The 24,802-nt window shown below is 29.8% G+C and overlaps 1 protein-coding gene across 3 annotated transcripts in view; it reads right to left on the bottom strand.

The window, feature by feature from the left end:
• Window positions 1-24,802, bottom strand: part of dor (vacuolar protein sorting-associated protein 18 dor) — a 124,095-nt gene that overhangs the window by 12,490 nt on the left and 86,803 nt on the right. For all 3 annotated transcript variants that reach the window (XM_085811838.1, XM_085811837.1, XM_085811839.1), the window contains 7 exons: window positions 20,510-20,570; window positions 17,327-17,391; window positions 14,371-14,659; window positions 9,840-9,933; window positions 9,677-9,750; window positions 4,303-4,458; window positions 1,355-1,492 (listed from right to left, as the gene is read on the bottom strand). In XM_085811838.1, coding sequence (XP_085667964.1) covers window positions 1,355-1,492; window positions 4,303-4,458; window positions 9,677-9,750; window positions 9,840-9,933; window positions 14,371-14,659; window positions 17,327-17,391; window positions 20,510-20,570 — 877 coding nt within the window. The remainder of the gene's footprint in view (window positions 1-1,354; window positions 1,493-4,302; window positions 4,459-9,676; window positions 9,751-9,839; window positions 9,934-14,370; window positions 14,660-17,326; window positions 17,392-20,509; window positions 20,571-24,802) is intronic.

The following is a 24,802-nucleotide window of genomic DNA, read 5'->3' as shown; positions in this document are numbered from 1 at the left end:
CACGGTCTGCCGTGAAATTGTCGTACCAGTGGCTGAAGAGAGCTGACGAGACAGGTCTGAGGCTGTGCTCTGCCTACTTCTTTTGGCAGTAACTGCCAAATACCAGTCCTCATTCGACGTTGTAACTCTGGGCGACCTGTGCTGTAACGTCTACTCACATTACCATCATCTTGGAATCGTTGCCAAAGCCTGGAGATGACACTCTGGGCAATTCCAAGTTCGTCTGATACTTCCAGTTGGGTACGCCCACATTCCAGACGGCCAATAATTCTACCACATAAAAAATCATCCAAATGCGTCCTTTGTGTCATAGCTATTCGGTTATTGCACTGAAATGCTTATAAAGCGCCTGCAAACAATTTTACTTCTTTGCCTGTATTCCTTATATATCACTCTCTTACACTCTCGTCATTGTGACGTACCATCGGTGTCATCTGGTTACTTCCTGAAATTTGCATATGATTCTTGAAGATGTGTGTAGTGATTTTACAGGTGATATATTTATTTTAGAGTTCCATTTCTGCGTGACTCCGAATTATCCTTAATTTATGGACATGAGTGTAATTCATGATATATATAGTTAAAAAATGTACATATTTTTTACTTTTAAAATGTACAGAATGATATATAACATTCCCATGTTAAAAGGTTTTGCTGTTCCACCTGGGTCATCTCGATTCATAATCTTTACTGATAAGCCATATTAAACTTTAAGAAAGCCCTTCTGGGTGACATTAAAACTTGAAACCATTATTTTTTTTTTTTCCTTTTTTTTTTTTTTTTTTTTTTTTTTTTTTTAATTATTGCTTTTGTATTTAATACAGAGCAAAATGAATCATAATTTTTCAATATTGTTCATATCTTATACTGTTACAAACTATATCTCTTGCTAAATATTCCATCTGTAATTTGGGAAAAAAAAAAAAAAAAAGTTTTCTCTGCTTTAAAAAAAAATAAAATTAAAAAAAGGTTCAATCCTGACAAATTTTACAGGTGTGAAATAGAAAATGATACCATCATTATTAAAAAAATTCAATATCAAAGTTATAAAAAATTCTAGAATACTTTTCCTATGATATATTGTTCCAGCATGAGTAATTAGAACTCTTCTTAATGGTATATCACCCATTAAGTTATTTATTGTTATATATAAATTATTTATTGCTGTATATAATTACTTCCCAATGCTCAGGATCATACATTACATCCTTAATAAAGCTTGGAAAACAATTAATACCTTTTATTTAAAAAATAATACTATATTGGCTTTTATGATTAAAAAAGAATTTTTTAAATGCTAATATCCAGTCATTTCAAAATGAGAAAATAACTTTCTAATTAAGACAAAACATACCTGCTGCTGTAAATATGTCATGAGTTTATCTTTTTCTTGAAGTCTTGCATAAAGTGTTAGTAGATAATTATGTATGGCTTGATCCTTCACTCTCATTTTATTAACACAATACTCCAAATACCTTATAGCTTCACTTCCCTATAAATTACTTGTATTTAATTGCAAATATATATAAATAATAATAAAACAAAATCAGAAAGGTATGTTCAAGAATGACAGTTTTTTAAATTTTAACAAAATAAATGTTAATTTAAAAAAAATGTGTACATGTAAATGTTTTGTCACAGTTATGAAAAATACACACACATATATATATATATATAGTTTAGGTATTGTTTAACATATTTTAACACCTTAATGTGTCATTCTGTGCAGACGCGTCGGGAAATTGGAACAGAGAATTGAGACTATTAAAATTTCCAAGACACTTTGTCTAAATTTTAAAAAATTTTTGTAGAGAAAAAGTTTCAATTGTCTGTTTCGGCGAAACACGTAATGGGGTTAGCTTGATTCGACATTCAAATAAATGAAATTTCCCTTTAAAAGCCAGTTTGGAAGTCGAATTGGGCTAATTTACCATTTTCCGCTTATTTTTTTATCTGATTCTGTTTTTTTAATGTTTTACATGTTTAATGGTTTGATTTTCATATGTATTAATTTTTTAAAACGTGTTGAACTTTTTTGAGCAGCAGCTCTTGGTAACTTTTAGGCGAGCTTACTACAATTTTTATATTTTACTTACTTTGCAGCATATTGCGCAGGTTGTTTTCTGGACCAAATTTTTTTTTTTTTTAAATTATAATTACTACCTTGCTTGATATATATATATATATATGTATGAAAAATACATATATACATGAGAAATTCATAATTTCTTCCTAAAATATATTCAGACTTTATTGAAATTCTATGACTATTAACTGATATAGTAAAATATGTATATGTCTATTAACTGATATAACAAAATACAGGGTGTCCATAATTAAACTTGAAATTTGTGAGCAGTCTGTAGCAAAAAACTATGCAGCAGAATTGCATGAAAATTGGGTATTGGCAGAATGAAATGATGGGAATTTTATCAAGGGGAGGGGGTGAACCAATTAGTTTCAAAAACCACGACTAGATGGTGTTGTGCAATGTAAGCTATTGGTATATGCAAATGTCGGAACCAGAGTAATCTTGTGCACACACAGCAACCCTATAAAGCTGCAAGAGGCGAACTGCAGTCATACTCATTTCCAAGTCAAGAAAGATGACCTTGACTTTTTGGGAACATGTTTTAATGGTAAAATTGTTTTACCAAAATGGAGACTCTGCACCGAGGCTTTGCGGAAATTTCGGTCTTTGAAACGGTCACAAAAAGGTCCACTCACTAGTCAAAGACTAACAAACATGATTAGAAAATTTGAAGCAATGGGAACATTGGGGATTCAGCCAGGAAGGGGTTGAAAGTGTGTTGCAGCACACGCAGTGGATAATGTAATGATACACATGGAGAAGGACAGATCGCAATCCATTGGTTGCACTAGTGTTTGGCATACTGCAGTATCTATTGAAAAACCATGTTCCAGTGTTCATAAGCTTCTTCAAAAGGTCTTGCGCAACTAGCCCTATAAACTGTCGCTAGTGCAACAGCTCTTACCAGTTGATCTGAACAGGTGACAAACTTTTGTGCTGCGATTTCTTGCATGAGTTGAGCTCCTTCGCATGTAATGGTTTGGTGCAGCTTTACTGCAATCTTCATTGTGGGTCCAATTTTTTTTAAAGAGCATAGAGCTGCAGAGCTTGTGACATGCACCATCATCGGTCAACGATACGCTTCATTATTAGAGCAATCCGTTATTCCGGCTCTTCAGGCAAGTCGATGTGATATAACCACAGTGTTTACGCAGGAAGGTGCTCCTCCATACATCACTTGTTTTGCGAAACAAGTGCTCCACCGCCATTTCGGTGATAGTAAAATCATCAGCCGGCAATTTCCTTCAGCTTAGCCTCCTAGATATCCCCGACTTGAATCCTTGTGACGTTTGGCTGTGGGGATACTCCAAGACCATAGTCTATCATGTTCCAATCACATCTCTGTTCAAACTTAAAGAAAGCATACAATGGCATATGCGTAACTTTCTCCAATTCATGCTGCTTTCAACAGTCGAACATGTGATTTTACTCTTCCAGATGGTAGCAGAGGATGGTGAACATCATATTGAGCATGTTTTGTACATTAATGTTCTTAATAAAGCTATGATATGCCACCTAGAAGAGGTTTTTGAAGTTCATTGGTTTTTTTCCTCCTTGATAAAATTCCCATAATTTCATTCTGCCATTACCCGATTTTCATGCAATTCCGCTGTATAGTTTTTGTTACAGACTGCTTGCAAATTTCAAGTTTAATTACAGACACCCTGTATGTATGTAAAATATTGACTGTATAGCAAATGCAAAATAAATTGCTGACAGTTTAAATTGTAATAATTATGATTTGAGATATGAAGGAGAAAGTATTTAGTGTAATTTAGCATAAACTATTAAAATAATAGTCATAATTGCTTTATCTCTGAAAATATTGAAGATTGCAATTAGAATCCCTCACAAAATGCAAACAAATCACTTAAAAAAAAAAAAAAAAATACATACAGAAAATATATGCTATTTTACGTGTTCCAAAATGTATTAACATTTGGTACCTTCTAATATTTTAACTGCTAATATAAAGTCTCAGATGCAAATGATTTTTTTGTTGATATTGAAATGACCTTTCAAAGGTTCATTTTGAATTTCCAAAGTACTATCAAATTAGAAATATATAAAATGCTGATTAATAACCCCCACCTAAAAAACTCAGCTTTATATAAGAAAAGTAAAGACAATAACGAATGATGTTGATGATTAATAAATTTATATTTGTTATTAACCTAATAATGATGAATAAATTTATGCTAAATAGTTACCTGTCTAGGATCTTTACTGCTATCATACTGAACTAAAGCTGGAATTAACTGGACAGGATTTAACCTATAGTCTTGGGCTATCCAAGCATCAACAATTTCTTTGGGATTAGTTTGCATTAAAGCAGGAGAAAATTGATAAAATAATTCTGGACGGCTCTAAAATAAAAATATTTTTTTAAATAAAGTTACAATAAATAAATATTTGATAACAAAAAACTTAATGAAAATCTGAAAGAACAAAAACGTCATATCACATATTTAAAAAAATATTTCTACTTGCCTTCTCTATTTAAAACCGAGATATAGTATCTAATGAATAAAGAAATTTATTTCTTTCCCCTTGAATGATTAAAATCAGGAAAAATAATGGCAATTAAATTATTATGAGTAAATTTTTATACTATCTTATTTCTTCTTGTCTTCCATCGCAATAATTCGTCCAATTGAGAAGTTTATGTAAATCTGCATTATGTAAAAATAAAATACTGTAGCTAATTAACTTCAATGTGCTGAATTCAAGCAAGAATTGTTCCTGCTAAACAGAATCCTTGCTGCTGTTAGGAAGTCTTTCCTGTGCTTTTAGTGGATTATGACTTTGAAGTTGCTCGGCAATGTTTGAAACACATCAGTTCATATTCATCTACATGTCTCCTTTGAATAAACTATGTGGTACCTACCAAGTGTCCAAATTTACCACAGGTCTAAAGTATAAATCTGCTTCTCCAAAGTTATCTTATAAACAAGACATTTTTCTAGAAATTCTGTGCCAATAATCTTCTTATTACTTTCAGTGGCATTTAACAGGTCTTCACCTGTCGATTCTTGAGGTATTCCTGATTATTTTAATTTTTGAGCTGCATCTCACCATTATTAGCATATGTACTGTGTTAAAACACTATCACATGCCATCATCATTCACTACTACTCATGGGAAAAAAATGTCTGAAAAGCTGTTTTAGGATTTTTAGCCCAAAGGGTCAGTAACACAAAAGGACTACTAGTTTCAAAATGGCATTTTGCCTTGTTTCACTATAAATGTCTGTTTCACTTTTCAAACCATTGCCACCAAATATTATCGCCCTCTATTATATTTAAGGAAATTAAATAACGAAGAATCTGCATGAATGCATGTATCTTTCTCACACTGTGAAAAAAACAGCAGTACCTAGAGCCATCAAATTTTGAATAATGTAATCCTCCTGTTCTCATCTTCTGCAACATTGCACAGAAAATAATACTTTTATCTTCAGCGTGTGAGGTCATCTGTCGGAAATTCTAAAGATATGCTGTTTTTATATATTTTGTGATATTTCTGCTGAATTGAATTTTATGTGGTTGAACATGGTATTTAATAAACAAAGGTAACACACAAAACGTTAAAAAAAATGCCCCTTTGGGCGTAATATAAAATATGAAAGCCTTCCGATTTGATTTTTATTTTATTATATATATACAGTGAAATACGTTTAACGCGAAAAAAAAATATCGGCTAACACGAAATAATACAATGTCCCGACAAACTACTATGTATATTCGTGCATTTTTTTTTTCATTTACCATGAAACAAAAAACACTTCACACGAAAAGATTTCCCTTCTGGGAATGAACAAAATACAGCGCAAGTGAGATTTAAGAGGGTTGAGAAATGAAAGATAGGTGGCTTCGCATAATTTGTAGAAAGGAGGCTAACTTGATTGTTCTACCATTGCCTACAACTTCACATAATTATTATTTAATTGCTGCTATGTTTTACTACTGATTCTCCATGAAAGCTCCACATTCAAAATTTATCTTCAGATTATGCTAGCACATACAAAGATATGCAGAAAACTATTTCACTGCAACTACACACAGGGTAGGGCCATGCGCGAGAACCTGCTACTGTGACTTCTTCACCTGATCTGGCTAACTTGGCTTAGAAATACCCTCGAAATAGCCTGTGACACGAATCAATTTTGTTAATCTAGGCTATTTCACCTTCCACCCCTACAAATGCCACACAGAAACATCTCATATATCATCAGTTGACTTTGCAATTCAGTGATGAGTACATAGCAGCGTGTGTAAAAATCAGTAAGTTTGGTTCATGCCAAAAGAAATGGAGGAGGATGATATTGAAACTGAGCCAGCACTTAATGAAATGTTTGAGAAAGTTTCTGTATTATTGGATTGTCCCACTGTATCATACGGAGAATTCGTTGCAGTAGATGATGATAATGTGTGTACAGCCGTGACCTTTGAGAGGGAGAAGGCCATGACACTCCAAGATAACGTCCAATGTTAAAAGATGATGCATATCCATGCACATTTAACGGCTGTCCAATGTACATGCCCGAAAACCCACCGGCAGTCAGGAGAAGTAGAACGGAACAAATCACATAGTAAGTTATTGTCTATATTATTCAAAGCTCTTCCATGTAATATGCAAAGAAAGTTATTGATTTTAAAAAGCATATAAATAATTATCATAATTCCCATTATCCTAAAATTTAGAAGCTAAAAATATGTATATACACCAGCATATGATTGAAAGAAACGGTGTTAAGAAACATCAGCATTACTACTAAATATTGTAATCCATAAGTATTGCATTTTTAATCATATAATATTTAAAAAACATTAAATTTTACATTAAGTGCAAATTTCAGTTCTGCTGTTTTTCTCTTAGAATTTTTAATATATCTCTTGGTATGAATATGAATGTTGCAAGTTATGTTTTTTAATTATTACATTTGAATACATTCCATTTTCATTGTTAATTTTTGTACATGCTTGTGATAGAATAAAATTCATGATAAATGGGAAAAAACATTTTGTTGTGTGCTTATTATTGTGTATATTATTCAAATCTTTTCTGCGCAGTATCCAAAGGAATGTTATTGATTTGAAAAAATTGAAAAAAATGGTTGTGAGAATCTGCCATAGTTTAAAACAAGTGTATATATATATACAGTCAAAAGTCTTTAATCCGTACTCGTTGGGACTTCGGCGATTCCAGATTATCAGTTTTTTTCGGATTATATATCACCAATTTAAATCTGGTAAGATGGCATGCAGAAATTATAAAATTAAAAATAGGAAACCGTAATTTATGAAATAAAGAGCAATTATGATCTAAAGGGTATCAAAATTTACAAAAAAAAAAAAAAAAAAGCTTAATATTTATTTGTTTACTTTATTAAACATTTCTTTTAGCGCGCACATGTGTAAAGCATACATTACACATAGTTGAAATTAGAAAATTACAACCAGAAAACTATTTGATGTGTAGTAATATTTATAATGACGAGGAATTTGATTTAAATCATATCAAAGACGGAGTACATCGAGATGAAATACTACATTTAGTAAGGAATTATAAGCCGAATAAAATAAAAACATCTGCCCTGAAGATAAGGATAGTGCTGACAGATCAACTTCCAGTTCATTGCGCGCGTCCATCCCCTGCAATCAATCCAATATGCAACATTAATTGAAATAGATAATTAGATAATTTTAGCTTAGCTTATACCGTCTGTTATACATTAAACGTATATGCGCATGTGTAAACACATTATGCGTTTACGCATGCGCAGAAAGTTTGTAGTTTTGAGGTCCGGATTATAGATCATTCCGGATTATGGACGTCCGGATTAAAGACTTTTGACTGTATATATATCTACATATGATCGAAAGAAATTATGTTAAAAATTATCAGCATTGCTACTAATTATTGTACTTTTAAAAGCTTGCTATTTAAAAAGTACTACATGATTTTTTATTAATTGGAAATAGTAGGTAGTTCTGTTACTTTTTTTTGGTAACTTTCAAACACTTAAGAAAAAACACAGTTTCTGTGTTTTTTTTTTTAACATTGCCAGTTGTGTATGTTGTTTATTAGATTCTCTCATTTCAATTATGAATGTTGGAAGACTTTTTTGTTATAAGATTTAGTTATGTTTCTTGTATGAAAATTTATATAGTATTTCATTTACATACATTGGAGATATAGAAGTTGATGGTTATATATTTTACTCTGAAACGCAAATAAATTAATATTTGAGCCTAGGTAAAATATTAATTAGTATCTTAAGAACTTCTTCTCAATTTATCATGACAGTGGCAATTTTCAATCAGCGTTTAAATTTTTGTAAAATGTTCGTTTGTTCGGTTCTTTCAATTATATTTATGCAGAAAGTTAATTAAAATATCTGTAAAAAGCCTAAAAAGTGAAAATAATGTATATAAAGCTCCCTTTCTTTCAGATATTTTAATTAACTAAGCAACAAGATAAGCAACAAGTTATATTTCCGATGAAAATTTAAAAATCCAGATGACTTTCCAACGATAACATCAGATGGAAGACTCTGCCATGTTTACAAAGTGTCTTGGCCTTCTCCCTCTCGAAGGTCACGGTACAGCCCAATTATGGCAGACAAAGACAGTTTGGAGTTTCTTCAAAGCTCAGAAAATATCATTGATGCAGATTCCGATGACAAAAATTAAATGAATAACGCAGCTCCTGTTCTCATGTCATCCAAAAAGAGGAACATCATGAAAAGTATGCGCAGTTATTTAGACATACTTTCCAGTGGAGAAATGAGTAACAAAATGGACAACATCAAACAATTTGATGCTAGAAAAGACAATGCAAAGAAAAATATCAGATTTTTTTTTTCGAAACCTCAATAAAATGTTTTGTTTTTCAAAAAACTTGAAAAATTTGTATTAATTTCTGGATGTTTTTATTTTATTAATTTTTATTAAATACATGCTATATACATATTTATGTAAATAAAATGCACTCTAATAAACTTAATTTTGTTGAATATATGATTTTTTTGCAATATCCTTTAACACGAAAAAATATTTCAGTCCCCTCAGTTTCGTGTTAAACGATTTTCACTGCGTATATATATGTATGGTCTTATTTAAAACTGAGAAGCAATGTGGGATTCCTATACCAACAGCAATTAGTAAGCAGAACTCTGGGAACTTCCATACTGCCTAGCCATTTACTAATGAAAAAATGCAAACAGTTTCCAATTCAAAAGTAAGAAAATACAAAAACCTTTGGACATGCCTGATATATTACAATCTCAAAATGTTTATTCACATACCTTGTACTTCAACGTAGAGTACTATACCATAAAACTCAAGATGAGAAATAAAAGTAACTAATATAATTAAGTAAGTTTTCAGTTTTCTAATTTTGTCCTAAGATTTCAGGAATTTGAAAAAATAAAAATATCCACGATATATTTAAATACTGAAGTCAACAACACAGAAACATTTTTTCATTAATCCAACATTTAGACATAATACAGCAATGTTTCTGCCCCTAAACATGAGAAATCACACTTTAGGAAATGAATTTATTTACGTACATACGTACATGCTCATTAAGAACTCCTAATGCTGCTCTGTAATTTTTATGCTGTAGGTGATACTGTATTACTTTTTCAAAATCTAAAATGACAACAGAATTTAATTTAATTTTACAAAAAAAAGTTTTAATCAATGTACTATTTTAAAAATATTAAAATTCCTCAACCAACCTTTCATAAGATTAGTGAAATATATTAAATTTTCTTCATCACCATGACTGGACATTAAACTGTAAACAGCACTCCTGTTATTAGACACACAATCCTAAAAAAAGCATTACACTGATCACTCATGTAACAGCTACAAAGTTATTTACAAACTTGAAAATCATTTTCTTGCCTTGTATAATGGTTTACATAAAAATACAGCCAAAATTAAATAAGAGAAAAAATTTAGAAACTTCACAAAAAACTTTAGAAAAAGTTTACATATTATAGAAATGCTCTATATTTAAAATATATAATAAAACATTTTTCAAAACTTTTAAGAATCACAGATACTTTTAGCAAGCTTCAAAGATTCCTACTACACACATTAGTGATGTGTAAATTATACATCAAGTTATTGCAGCTATTTGCTGGGCTACAAGCTACAAGCTTTTCATTTAAAAAATCTATATAAATCTCAGATGCATCTCATGGTCTGAATGCAAATGATACATGGCAAAATTTACAACAACAGAATGAAAGAAAGCATAACAATTTAGAAAAATATATCTGAGAAAGAAATTCATGGGGATATCTAAAAGACAAGAAAACTTTAAAATAATTTGAGATAACCATACCATAAATAATTCACTTGATAGTACTACTGATGCCTTGTTTTGGAAGATAGTGTAAACATTAGAGGACAGATTGGGGGGGGGGAATGAATTTTTAGTATTTGCATATTAACCACTATTATGAATATTGGTTCGTGTCAAAATTCGTCTCCCTATATTTTAGTAACATAAATTTCTTGAGGATAACTGTTTCAGCCTACAACAGATTTGTGGACTACATTGGTTTTTCTTTGTAAAACTTTACTGATACTAAATGCTTTCACTTAAATCTGTTGTAAATGTGATTTAGCTTCCTCCTAACCAATTTCTTACTATCTGTCAATATTTCTACAATATAAATATATTTTTAGTAATATATAATTTTGCTGTATAGGAATACAAACATATATATATTAATTCTGAGATTTTTGGGGTTGGGAAGCAGACAGCTCTTATTTTGCTATTTGAGAAATCCGAAATGCATTAAAATAATAACAAAGTATATAGATAGAGTTAATCATAATATTAAAAATAAGGTAATTAAAATCCAATATGAATGCACACATTACAAATTATTATTGTTCGACAGTCTATTGCAAAGCCTCTGTTGGCATTTCACGAAAACACATAGAATCGTCCAAAAGGGGCGTCAGTTAAGTGCTGCGAGGTGAGAGGTCACGTGAAACTTCTCTCTTCATCGATAAAAGGGAATTTATATCATTGAGGGAGGGAAAATTCTTATGTCATTCGGGTGACGATGTTGCATCAATTGTCTTTTGTGCCTTTAGTTTTTTTTTTCTTTCTTTTTTTAGATTTGTAGAAATAAATGCTAAGATTCAAATTGGTTTGCAGCCCAGAAACCTAGAACGTTGAAATTTTTTTCATTATGTATTAATTTTATATGAACAATGCTTACTTTTATATGAACAATGCTTTTTAGTTCATTGCTTACTTTTAAAGATAAGGTCACTAAAATCAAGGAACTATATACTTTAGTGGATGTATTTTTTGTCGTAAAGAAAGAAAACCTATCAATAGGTTTCCACCACATTTAACGTGGGATTTATTTAGATCCTGGTTGATTGTTTACTTAACATTTGTCAATATTGTGATCTTTTGTGTAAACGTTAGGAATAGCTTGTTTTTATTGTTAAAATGAGTTCTGTTGGTAAAAACAAAGCTTTTCATAGTGATACTAAGAAATTGCTGCATAATGGCATTACATTTTGTGACATCAAAGTCAAGAATGGAAAACTTAGCATTCCCATCTCATAGCCCACGAAAAGAGCCAGCAGCATTGCAAGAGTATCGCAGACGACAATAAAGAAAATTCGCCAACAGCAGAAAGGGAGGAAGAAACAGTTTTTAATTCTCCGGAAAAAACAAGCCCAAAAAAGTATTAAACAGGTTTGGTTTAGATGGTTTTGAATGCGATGTGATTCAAAGAACTTGTTCATGAATTTTATATTAAGGAAAAAAAAAAAAATTCCATCCCTTTCAAAATTACTTCCTGTGCTTGAGAAAAGATTTATTTTAAATAGAAAAGAGAAACATTAAGAAATGTACTGCATAGTATTGGATTTGTATGTAGAAAAAGCCAAAACAAGAGAAAAGTTTTAATTGAAAGAACTACTTTGTGTTAAGAATAATGCAGTATCTTAGAAAAGTGAGGCAATTTCATCATGAAAGAAAACCTCTCATTTACTTCGACAAAACCTGTCTGGATAGCAACATAACATTAAGTGTTGGCAATCGGAAGCAGTTTTTGGCGCCGTGCAGAGCAGCAATGCATCGAAAAGAATTATAGTTTTATGTGCTGGAGGAGACACGGGATTTTTTACCTGATACATCGCTAGTGTACAAAACAAATACCACATCCAGGGACTATCACGGACAAATGAATTCTACTGTTTTTGAAAAGTGACTTTCGAAAAACTAATTCCAAATCTTCCACTAAATACTGTAGTGATTCTAGACAATGCCTCCTAACATACTGTTCAAGTAAATAAATGTCCAACTAGCCAAAAAGTAGAAATTATCCATTGCAGTGGCAGCTCGTGGCTAAAATTAGTGGGGGTGCTGTTCCAAAAGAAATTTAACCTTTGTTTTAAAATTGTCTACAAGGAAACAAACATGTATAAAAAAAATATTTTGAAACTTCATGAAATCTTACAAGAAAAAAAATTAAACATTTCTTAATTACTTTAACCAAAATTGTTACAGTTCAATCTTTGTCCATTCACTTAAAAATAAAATCCATTCTTCTTGTTTTAATTTGCGCAAAAAGATCAATAATTTTCTCCTTGATCTCTGGATGACAACTGAGGAAATTTTTCTTTATTGAAAGCAATGCAAGCACATTTAGTCTTTCTGAATCACAGAACAGCCAAACATCCCATCGCTGGAACTGTGAAACACGCAGTTTTTCATAAAGTGGAGGATGGCTACTGAAATTAAGCTTACGAATTATGTATTGTAAAAGTATAAAGGAAGAATTAAAGACTAAAGGGCACACTATATTGAATATTAAAGACAGTAATAAGTGGAAACAGGGGGAGCTGCAGTTCCACAATGCTTATTACGAGCTGACACTGATCCATTGGTTACTTAACAAAAATGTACAGTTCTCTCCAGTTTTACGGAAAGTGGAGTTAATGGAGCTTGTGAAACAAAATGCTCCTAAAAGAAAAGTCATATAAATTTGATTCAATGCTCGAAAAACATGGTTTTACGGCTCTACGTCTGCCCCCATACCACAGCGACATTAATGCAATTGAATTCATATGCGAATAAATAAAGCAATTTGTTCGACTGCAACACAACTGGAGACATGGAAATGACTAAATTATTAAGAATCACAAAAGAAGCTCTTGAAAGCATAACTATAGAAAAATGGAAGAAGTACTGCACTCATGTAGATTTTCTACATAACTACTACTGGGAAAAAGATGGTTTGATTGAAGATTTATATGAATCTTTGATCATTTCCTCTGATGAAGAGGAAGACAACTTGGATATGTGTAGTGACTGTGATACAGAATAATAAGTACAGAGGTAAGAAATTTCGTTTTTAGCTCCCCAGTACATGTAATACTGCATAAAGCTTTCAGCGCAAAAACCGAAGCGATGTAATATTTATTTATTATAATATAGTTATTATAATTACTATAATTACTCAATAATTATAATAATTATTTATCACTGCATAATCATTATAATTAATTAATAGGAAATTTTTTTATCTGTGTAGTAATGCAGATATGTAATATTTATTTATTATAATATAGTTATTATAATTAGTACTATAATTACTCAATAATTATAATAATTATTTATCACTGCATAATCATTATAATTAATTAATAGGAAATTTTTTTATCTGTGTAGTAATGCAGATAAATCATAGATCAAAGATAAAATAATTATCAATTATAATGCAATTATAATAATTATTATTGCCATATAATTACTATAATTAATTATAATAATTAAATTATTAGAATTCCTTGTAATAATAATAAAATAATGAAAATCATGAATAAAATATAACAACTGAATAATTATAATAATATTTACTTATTATGTTTTTTTTATAAAAAAATAATGTTATACTGCAAAACTAATTTTAGAAAACGTGTATTTTTAAGAATATATACATAAATGCTTAATATTAAACACAATTTAATAAAACAGCTAATAATAAATGAAAATCAGCTTAGATTGCTCAAAAGTAATTTTGTCTTCTTATGTCTGAGCGCTTTGAATGTTGTGGAAATAAACAGGGAAAAAGTAAAACGGAAAAAATCCCTATGACATGATTACACCGATTCCTTCCACCCCATTTTGAGAATAAATCGGTCCAAATAGCGCATGCGTGTTTGCGTTCATGGTAGCCAGTAAGACAGTCGAATTATATCATAAATTTATATGAAGAAAATAACCTTTATTCTGGATTCTTTCAGCAAAGACCTAAATTCTTTTTGTAAATTCACATATTCTTGTGTTGTTTGCTTTCCAGCTGTTCTCAAAACACCGAGTTCATTTAGAAATATTTCCAGCAGCCACATAACAATCATGGTTATTTGGGTTTTGTCTTGTGATCGAAGACCTGCTAGCTTTTTCAGCAGAAATTTACGTAAAGCTGCCTCCTGTTCAGCCACTAAAAATTTTAAAGCAATTTCTTCAAATGAGCTGTGTGTTTGAGCATATATTACTGCACTTTCTTCATATCTAGAAATAAAGCACAAGTACTACATTATATATAACAAAAAAATGAAATAATTATAAAGTTGAACATAATTAAAACAACAAAAAAGGCATATAATGACAACAAGCTGCTTCGATTCATCTCCCACCCGCCAACTAGAGAAAATTAATAGATACAGACTAGGAAATGTGAAAATGGCAAACATCTTAAAGAAATTATCACTATAGTAACTATACTATTTTAGTTAACAAAACACTTTTTAACGCTACATCAAAGATGCCACACAAATCCCTTAAACTACTCCAGCATGTTTAATTTTAGTAGAACATTTGCTGAAAAGCTTTCAAGTCTTAATATAGTTCATATGGAAATAATTTCTTGAATATTTTGTTAGTGTACAGAATATTTAATACAGTCAAGTCTTTAATCTGGACCTCAAAGCTACAAACTTTCTACACATGCGTTAATGCATGCGCATATGCCTTTACACCTGCGCATAATACCTTCACGCATGCGTATAATACGTTTACGCATGCGCGTTTAATTTATAACGGATGGTATAAGCTAAGCTAAAATTATCTAATTATCTATTTCAGTTAATGTTGAAGATTGCGTTGTTCCTTAATCTTCTAATTGGATCTGGCTTATTAATTTCTGCAGACTGTTAGAGCAATTTTATAAAAGTAAGCTTGAACTTTCGATTATGTCAAAAAGAATTTCCGATTCTGGAGCTGCCAAAGGATCTACAAAGAGAAAGCACGTTTCGATGTCCATCAAACAAAAAGTGGAATTGCTGCAAAAAAAAATGGATAAAGGCATATCCTTTGTTTCTCTAACCATTCCGAAATCTGTTTATCAATTTCACGCTGCTCTGTGGGGGGGACGTCGCGGTGCGCAATGAACCGGAAGTTGATCTGTCAGCACTATCCTTATCTTCAGGGCAGATGTTTTTATTTTATTCGGCTTATAATTCCTTACTAAATGTAGTATTTCATCTCGATGTACTCCGTCTTTGATATGATTTAAATCAAATTCCTCATCATTATAAATATCACGAATACACATCAAATAGTTTTCTGGTTGCAATTTTCTAATTTCAACTATGCATAATGTATGCTTTACGCATGCGCGCATTGAAAGAAATGTTTAATAAAGTAAACAAATAAATATTAAGCTTTTTTTTTGTAAATTTTGATACCCTTTAGATCATAATTGCTCTTTATTTCATAAATTATGCTTTCCTATTTTTAATTTTATAATTTCTGCATGCCATCTTACCAGATTTAAACTGATGATCTATAATCCGGAATCGAAGTCCCGACGAGTCTGGATTAGGGACTTTTGACTGTATTACTTTTATTAATCCAATATGCATTTTTAAACTAAGCACACAAAATAATAAAAAAAGTAATTAAATTTTATTTAATTTAAAAAAAAACAAGGGAAAAAGGGAATGAAAAAGATAACTGTGACATATATTATTATGAAGATTACTAATTAAAAAAACTATTACATACTTATATGGCATATGATAAATAAAATCTTATCAAACTCTGATATAAATAAAACAAAACATGAATGAATGATTTGAGTATGATTGTTCTGTCACATGATCATCAGTAAGCTCAGGATTTCACATAATTATTAACATGCTAAAAAACAAAATCAATATATATTATACAGGAAAAAATACTTTCTTAGCTTCATCATAGATAATTTTTAAGTATATAAAATTTTAATATATTAGATGACAAAACATTAGAGTATCTAATATTATAGAATCTACCCACCAGAGAACCACATCATAAACAAATGCTATTAATTAATAAAGAAATAACTTTTTTATATAATAATATGCATTTAAAAAAAATTAAAATGAATAAACCAGCAAGGTAAGTATTGACCAAAACTTTAGTTAAACTTTAAGATATGTATTGACCAAAACTTGATTTTGAGATTTGTATCAACATTAGGCTTGGAACCATCCTTTTTTAATATCTATAAAACATTTACAAATTCTGAAATTATGGTTTACAAAACTAAAATTATTTACTTTATTACAGGCACTTTTGTGGGACAAAAATCAATGTTTACATTTTATTTTTTCTACCAACATTACATAGTAAATTATAGTTTTACACAAATTTTAATTTCAAACTGTTGCTCAGAGGCAACAGTTAATCTTATGCCTTAACTCCAATTTGAAACATTATTATTCTCACAATTTTTTTATAATGGCTCTTGGCCGAAGTACCTAGGTTATAGGTATATTTCTGATTCTTAATTAAGCACAGCTAGTTTTTGCAAGCATAGTAAAATGATATAACTTACAAGATTAAAAAAAAGCAAAAGGAAATTCAAATTACTTAAAAGAATGAAAGCACAAATATAATAAGGGGGGAAAACTGATTACATGCTATATTCAAAATAGACTGGTTTTTTCTACAAATAATATAATTTATAAAAATTAACAATACATGGAATATATAACAAGCAATATTTTTAAATATAACACATATCAAAAAGAAATGGGGGGCTAAAGGATTCATAGAAAAAATTTTCATCAGCATCATATTATACTCATACCACTTGATGGAATGTGTTTGCCGAAACTTTAAACTTCTTTACTTACAAAATAAATTAGGTAAAATTCTGAAAATTTAGATTTTTCATATTAAATAATAACTCACTTCTCTTTCTTGAAAAGATCATCAGCTTGTTTAGACATAACTTTATCAATTTTTACAGGATCTCCCTATAAAGAATATTAGAACATCATACCAATAAAATTAACTTTATCATTAACATTTTACAGAATTTTAGAAAAGAACACGGATTGTAGAAAATATTTTGAAAACATGATTTATGCAAATAATTAGCCATGTCGGACATTTAATCGCTTGCCTGATTATCCCGAGTCATCTCGGGTTCGTATATATTGCAGTTAATTATTATCTCATGAAAACTTGGGCGAAGCAGAATTTGTTAGTATGATTTGTTTTATCATGGTTTTACTCGGTCTAGAGGAAATGAAAGGAAATATTCAGCTTTGATCAGCAGTTGGCCAAATTTTGTTGGTTGCACGGTTCTTTTGGAGGGACTGGTCACGTGTTTCCCTATTGTATAGTATACGTCGGCTTGTGGATTAGTAATGTATGAAGAAGAATACATGCATTGGAAAAAAATAAAATAGTGGCAATGATGCAAGACAGCGAAAGCAATGATTTTTCAGATAGTGATTGTGAAGAGGGGGGAAATCCAACAAGACGATGTACTCTGTGCTCCCGTGAAGAGATTCCAGCGGTAATCCAGTAAGAAAAGAGACCAAATACCAGCATCGAATGTCAATTATCACTCTGTGTTGTCACTTGTTTCAAAAACTATTATACAAAGACTAATATTTAACTTTTTTTCGTTTGCCTGAGATAACTCGGGATAGTAAACTAATATTAAAAATAAATGCTTTTACACCTTCAAAAAATTAAAAATTCAACTTAAAGCCTACATATTTTGATTTGTTTCGTTTTGTTGTATTTAATAATAAAATTAAAAAAATGTGATGATTTTTTGCAAGTTTTTTTCAAAAAAATTTGTAAGGGAAGCGGTTAAAAGAACTTAATGGAACTTTGGAATGAAGGCATTTAAGTTCTGAATAGTGGCTAATGTATGCCACACCCTCTTTCAAATAAAATCTGTTTCAGTGCCTTATGCTGGAAGAAAGTTATATGACTTACCTGGTTTCCTAACACACCCACACTGGCTCAAAGATGTGTTGAAATTTCAGGTAAACAGATGGTATTTGGTGTCATTCTCAGACTTTTAAAAGCGTGAATAGGCATTACTTGCTCTATGAACTGTACCATAATCATTCTGAATGATTAGGAAAAAAGTCATCATCATGAAGAAATCCTCATAATTACACACACATCACTAATCATACTTCCTATCCTAAGGATAATAACATGTGCTAAAACTATATTATAATCACCTTAAGTATTATGGAGCTTCTACCATCCTCTATTGCAGCAAACAACAGATATTTCAAGCTTCTGCCAAAGTTCTTTACAGGCAAGTTGGAGAATAGTAAGAAAGTTGAGTAATTTACAGATCAACAATCCATTTTATATATTTATGTATAATAATGATATGCTGCACTTTGCTGCAAATTCAAAATAATGATCAAAATGTGGTGGCTCTAGGGTCTGCCATTTTTCAAAATGTAAAGAAAATACATTCATACAAATTCTTCATTATTTAATAATTGAAATGAATTCTTCTGTTGTACGTTGCTAAATTTGGTAACTTAACAATATTTAATAACAAATTTTAAAATCACCTGCTTACAAAAACTTTAATTTGGCAGTTTGTGAACTTCATGACAAAATTTAAAACATACATAAAAATATTATCATTGTATCATTAAAATAAAAATAGTTTTTTTTTTTTAAGTAAAAAAATAACATAAAAATGTTCATTTTACCCTATTTTAAATAAATGTTCATTTTACCCTATTTTACAATGTTGTTGCCTTTCATTTTAGCAATTTTTTTTAATATCTTTATTCTTAAAATTAATTAAGACAATAACTATTATAAAACAAAGATCTGACTTGTTGGTTACAAAAGTAAAAAAAGCTAGTGCAATTTTTTAAATTAATTTAACTTCTCTAATTTCCATTTTTCATGATAAGTTTCCCCCTATGTAAGCATTTTAAAAATTCAGAAATGTATTAGTTTCATTTCACTTTTTAAGTTTCCCTCCCCCCAAAAAACAATCTTCGAATTTTTACTTACACAAAGTTGAAAGATATGCATCTGTAACACAATAAATTCTACAATGACGATTCTGCTACAAATTATTTTGCTTATACAATTCCTTTGCATTAATTCAGTTGGAACTGTTTTTTTAAATTAAATATTTTGCACAGTAAGCCCATTTGTTGCACTGATCTTCCACTTCGAGGTAGCAGTCTTCTTTAATGCTATCACCCACCACAAGCAAATTTTATTTTTCCATTTAATACATTTCATTTTGCAATGAACGCACATTGTCAAGATTTCAGACATAACAACTTTTGATACAATCAATAATTTACAGCTTCATTCAGAACTCTGTCAAGTTGCCTATTTTTTCTCCACATCAAACATTCCCCTCCCTCAAATCTCAAGTTAAAATGCTTCAGACAAAATTTTCAGAGGGTAAGCAAGACATCAATACTTAATATTTTTTATACAGATTTTTGCTTTATAAATAGCAAAAAGAAAATTGTCTTTTTCAAGTCTGGTGTTGCCATTTTTATGTACAACCTCTGAATTTATCTAATGTCAAATCTAATGTTAGAAACATTAATGATATTTAAATCCTGGAAAGAAAAGATATCATAAAAAATTTCTTCTTGAAGAATAAATGCTTAATAAAATGTTTTTATATCATAGTTATGCTATATATTATATAAATTCCAAATGCGTTATATGAGTTTTTTAATTCATAAGGTTTAAGTATCCAACGATTTTAACAATTTAACTACTATGACTCACAAGACTGAGATTAAAATATGCAGATATTTAAAGCAAATTTTAATAATACTTTGTTAAAATGATTATAATGAGAAATTCAATAAAAAAGTCCATTATACAATCAATTATTTATTAAATAATAAATTAATAAAAACTGAAATAAGGAAAATCTCAAAACATTATAAGTAATTTTTTATGTTGACACAGTAATAACCAGTTTACCAGAATGAACACTTCTTTTTATCTATGTTCAGTACCTTAATTTTAGACTATTCTTTTTTTTTTTTTTTTTTTTTTTTTTTTCTAATACAAAATTTATCTATCAAACATATTCAGGTATTAACTTTATTTATTTACCTTGCAATACTCCTTGGCAAGATCATATTCATTTTTGTCTAAATAAACTTCCCAGATAAATCTAATAACAGAAAAAAATTCATTTAAAAATAAATTCATTAAATACTATTGCAATTTTATTAATATTTTTATGATAAAATGCATAGTTCTAAATTATACATTTTTTCTTAGACTGTTTCATAAAATGAGAAATCTGTTAATGAAACTTCATAAGCATTTGAATTTCATGTAAATACTCTTTATCTCTAATAATAAGATAGCAGTTCTAAGATAATAGTATTAAGATATTATTATCTATTTGTATCTATCACTATCTATAATAGTATTAAATTTATGTAATTATCCTGACTGTAATACTATTATTTCTGCTTATGTTCTGGGTAAGGGAAACTTTTTTTCTTTCAGCATTAAAACTGAAATACTTGTTTCTATCTATATTCTCTACACTTTTCATTCTCTCTCTCTCATTTTTTTTTTTTTTTTTTTTGAAACCAATACAAAAATGACTTTTTACATGTAAGAGAACATACCGTTTATATTAAAACCAAATGGCATACTAATTACTATTCAGGATCTCTTAAAATGGCCATAAGTAGCTATTCACATTTAGTGAACTATAAAACTCATCAACTTAAAAAAATAATAACAATTTTAAAGAGAAGGAAGAAAACAGAAGTGGGAAAAATTATTTTTAATCTGAAAACTTCAAATCACAGCTTCATAACTTTTATGGAAGTTTATATTTTATATAACTTTATTTATTTTTATATAACTTTTATAATAGAAGTTTGACATTAAATAAATGAAACTAATACATATTGTTATAAATTCCATATATATGTAAGAGTATGTAAAAAATTAAATTAGCAGCGTAAATTAATTTCCCTTCTCTATTCTAAAAATAGCAACATTGTAATTATGATGATGTAAGTGGAACGAAAACTCTTAACAGCCAATAATAATTTTACAGCAATATTAACCATCCAATCAGAATACTTTGAGAACCAAAACTAACTCAGTCTGACTTAAGATTTCATCCTGAACATTACGCACTTGCTTTCCACGCTTTGGCCTAGCTACACTGCAGTCTGTCTGCTACTGCTTTCTTGCTATAAAGTTAGCAGAAATGTATGCTTTTTGGAACAGGTATATTTATAAATATGTAAGAAAAGTAAAGAAGATTAAATTAGCAACATAAATTTTCCTTCTCTATTCTAAAAATAGTAACCCCTCTCTGCACTGTGTCATTTCGAGAAAAATCTATGTCATATGACTCTTACGTAATTCTGGTGATGTAAACGGAACTAAATCTCTAATCAGCCAATACTAATTTTGGAGCAATATTAACTATCCAATCAAAATGCTTTGAGAACCAAAATTAACTCAGTCTGACTTAAGATTTCATCCTGAACATTACGCACTTCTTTTCACGCTTTTGGCCTAGCTTCACTGCTGTCTGTCTGCTCTTTCTTATTGCAAATTTATCTAAAATGTAAAATCTCTTGGAACAGGCACAATTAATGTGCCAACTTGATGTCGCCGCAACATGTTGTGAAAATAAAACTGTAGATCTCCAAATTCTGCTTGTCATTACTTCTAAGTTTGTTTCTGCTCCCGAATATATTACAACTGAGTCTCCTCCTCCTGCTCTTCAGTTATTTCCGACTTTGAATTTATTATATATATGTAAATGATTTTAGTGAAATTGTAAGTAAAATTGCAGTCTCTTGTATAATGTAACACGAAAAGAATAAAAAAAGTGAAGCTTTGCTGGAAAATGTTACAAGAGCAAGTCCTTTTAACAATAATGGTTGGCAAGACAGTATCAAACCAGCAATGGTTTCGACAACTATGCTGTGTTCTGTGTACAACCATAATTGTAATATGTTACTGCATTCCAGCAATTCTGAGAACTCAAAGACACTGGAAATTTCTTGGTGGATGGGAGAAAACTATGTTAGACTTCACAGTTCTCACTTTAGTTCAGATTTGAGTACAGAGTTTAGCTCAGAGTTCTGAGAGACCACTTTGCGAGCTTACACACTGAGGCTTTGTATATTGTTTCGTGTTTAACATTCTTAGTAGTTTGAAATGGTAACTACTGTTTGTGCTCTGTCATACTGAGAACAACTGTGCAATTACTTTAAGAAAAGCTGATGAACTGTAAAATGTTTCTTTGGGGAAAATAAATTTCATCAACCTATCATCAGTTCTGTGTGCATTCAATTAACTATGAAACCTGTACACATGTAACAATATCATTGCTGAATGATTAAATTAACTAAATAACTTCATTCAGAAATAAATTAAAACTCAATTTAGGTGGGGGATTTCAGATTGGAAATTTATGGTATACCTTTCAGCTTTTCAATTCATATAAATAAGACAGTTTCATAACATTGAAAAAGATGGTTACAATTTGACTGAAATTAAAAAAAGAAACACATACAGAGTAGTGTGATTTATGTATCACTAAAGAAATTCTATCATTAGATTTTAGCTTTGATGCAAATGATAATTTCTGCTGTTAGTAATTAATATTTGTGATCAATATATTACAGGATATTAGAAACATATCATGTATATTGTTTTTGAATTAAAAACCACTTTTCTGCATGATCTGTGCAATAAAATCTGGTGAATGTGGTGGTACCATTGGAAAAGTATTTTTTTGGACAAATATTACCGAACTTATATGCAAAGTCCTCCACACTTTTATTAATTTTATATTTTTAAAACAGGGAAAGGAGAATTACATTGTGTTTAACTTTTCTGCATGAATAAAAGTAATTATGTATGAATGTAGAATAAGGTGGTAGATTAAAAATTGCATATACAGAGAGACGTATTAATATTATGTATTCTGTATCTCAAAGAAGTTCCAGTTACTGCTCTCAACATAGTAAATTCTTGATTAATTGGAGGCAGATTAACTAAGTTTTGGATCAAACAAGATTCTGCTTAAATAAAGAAAAGTTTACCATTAAGTTTATTTATTGTGGAATGTTGGGAAAATTACCATCACAAATCATCAGCATAAAATGAAATTGTCCACAGAAAATAAAAAAAAAAAAGAAAGAAAGAAAGAAAGAAAAGGGCTTGAGATAATAGCAGTGACAACAGATTATGTCAGTCATTTATAACTCACAATTCACCATTTCTAATCCCAGGCAGCCTAACAGTAAACAAACATTACGTATTTTTATTTAACAAAAATGTATGCTTATTATACTTTATTTTCCCACAACAATGTAGGTGTACTTTTAGAGCTATGCTGCCTGGGATGATGTTTATTTTTCTGTTATTTACTGCATGTTCTTTTCTTTTGAATGTTGACTTAATTTATATAGGATGATCCTAAGATAAACCAAACCAAATCTACAATGTCCAGTTTAGTTTGATTTATCTTGGGTCGCCTAATATAACACCACCAAACAGTTCATGTGTTCTTTACTTGCTTCAACTTCAGTTTATCTTGGCCATTTTATATAATCAAATTTATTCTCCAAATTAAACTGTTTTAATATACAAGTAAATTGATATATAGATCATTTATCTTTCCTGTACTTTTTTAACTGCCCTTGGATTAACTGGGACTCTGAGTTAACTGCAGTTGTCAATCTCAGTATTACTCCCATTAACTAAGTGTTGACTACACTATTCCTTTTACTTTCACATTATACTTTGCATCTTGCATATATCAGAAATATCTGAACTGCATGTTTAGAGGGGGGGAGGTGAATATGTGACAGCGAAAAATATTTGAATAAATATGGCAATTATGTTTCATAAAATAATCTTATTACTTAATAATAATGTGTTGAAAATTAATCGCAGAGAGAGGTAATGTACGGATTTAATAATATTTAAAAGGATTCATTTAGTTTATGCACACATATTATAATTACATGTCTCTTTTGTGACTATAAGAAAGAGCAATTAAACTTTTAGAAACAGAGAGAATAAGAATTTGATGTATAAAATAACATTTGATTTTTAAGAGAATAAGTCTGTAGCATAGTGTTTCCCCCCACCTTTCCTTTCTTAAGTGCAAAATGATATTTCCTTACAGACACATATAATAGTTCCCATTTATTTTCAGATACTTGTGTTTTTCTGTTTTATTTGCAAATATCAGTTACTAAATTATAGCAAAATGACTTTTTTTACATATACTATTGATCATCTATTTTCAAACCTGAGCGTTTTGAAAAAAATTATTTAAAATGTTTTGATAAAAAAAAAAAAAAAAAAACAATAATTTGTTCAAAAAATTCCAAAAATGAACTTGCA

This window comes from Stegodyphus dumicola, chromosome 2 (assembly GCF_044657685.1).
Source record: "Stegodyphus dumicola isolate Sdum_Otavi_A_Nest chromosome 2, ASM4465768v1".
Classification (NCBI taxonomy): domain Eukaryota; kingdom Metazoa; phylum Arthropoda; class Arachnida; order Araneae; family Eresidae; genus Stegodyphus; species Stegodyphus dumicola.
This window is presented reverse-complemented; position numbering and strand designations above follow the sequence as displayed.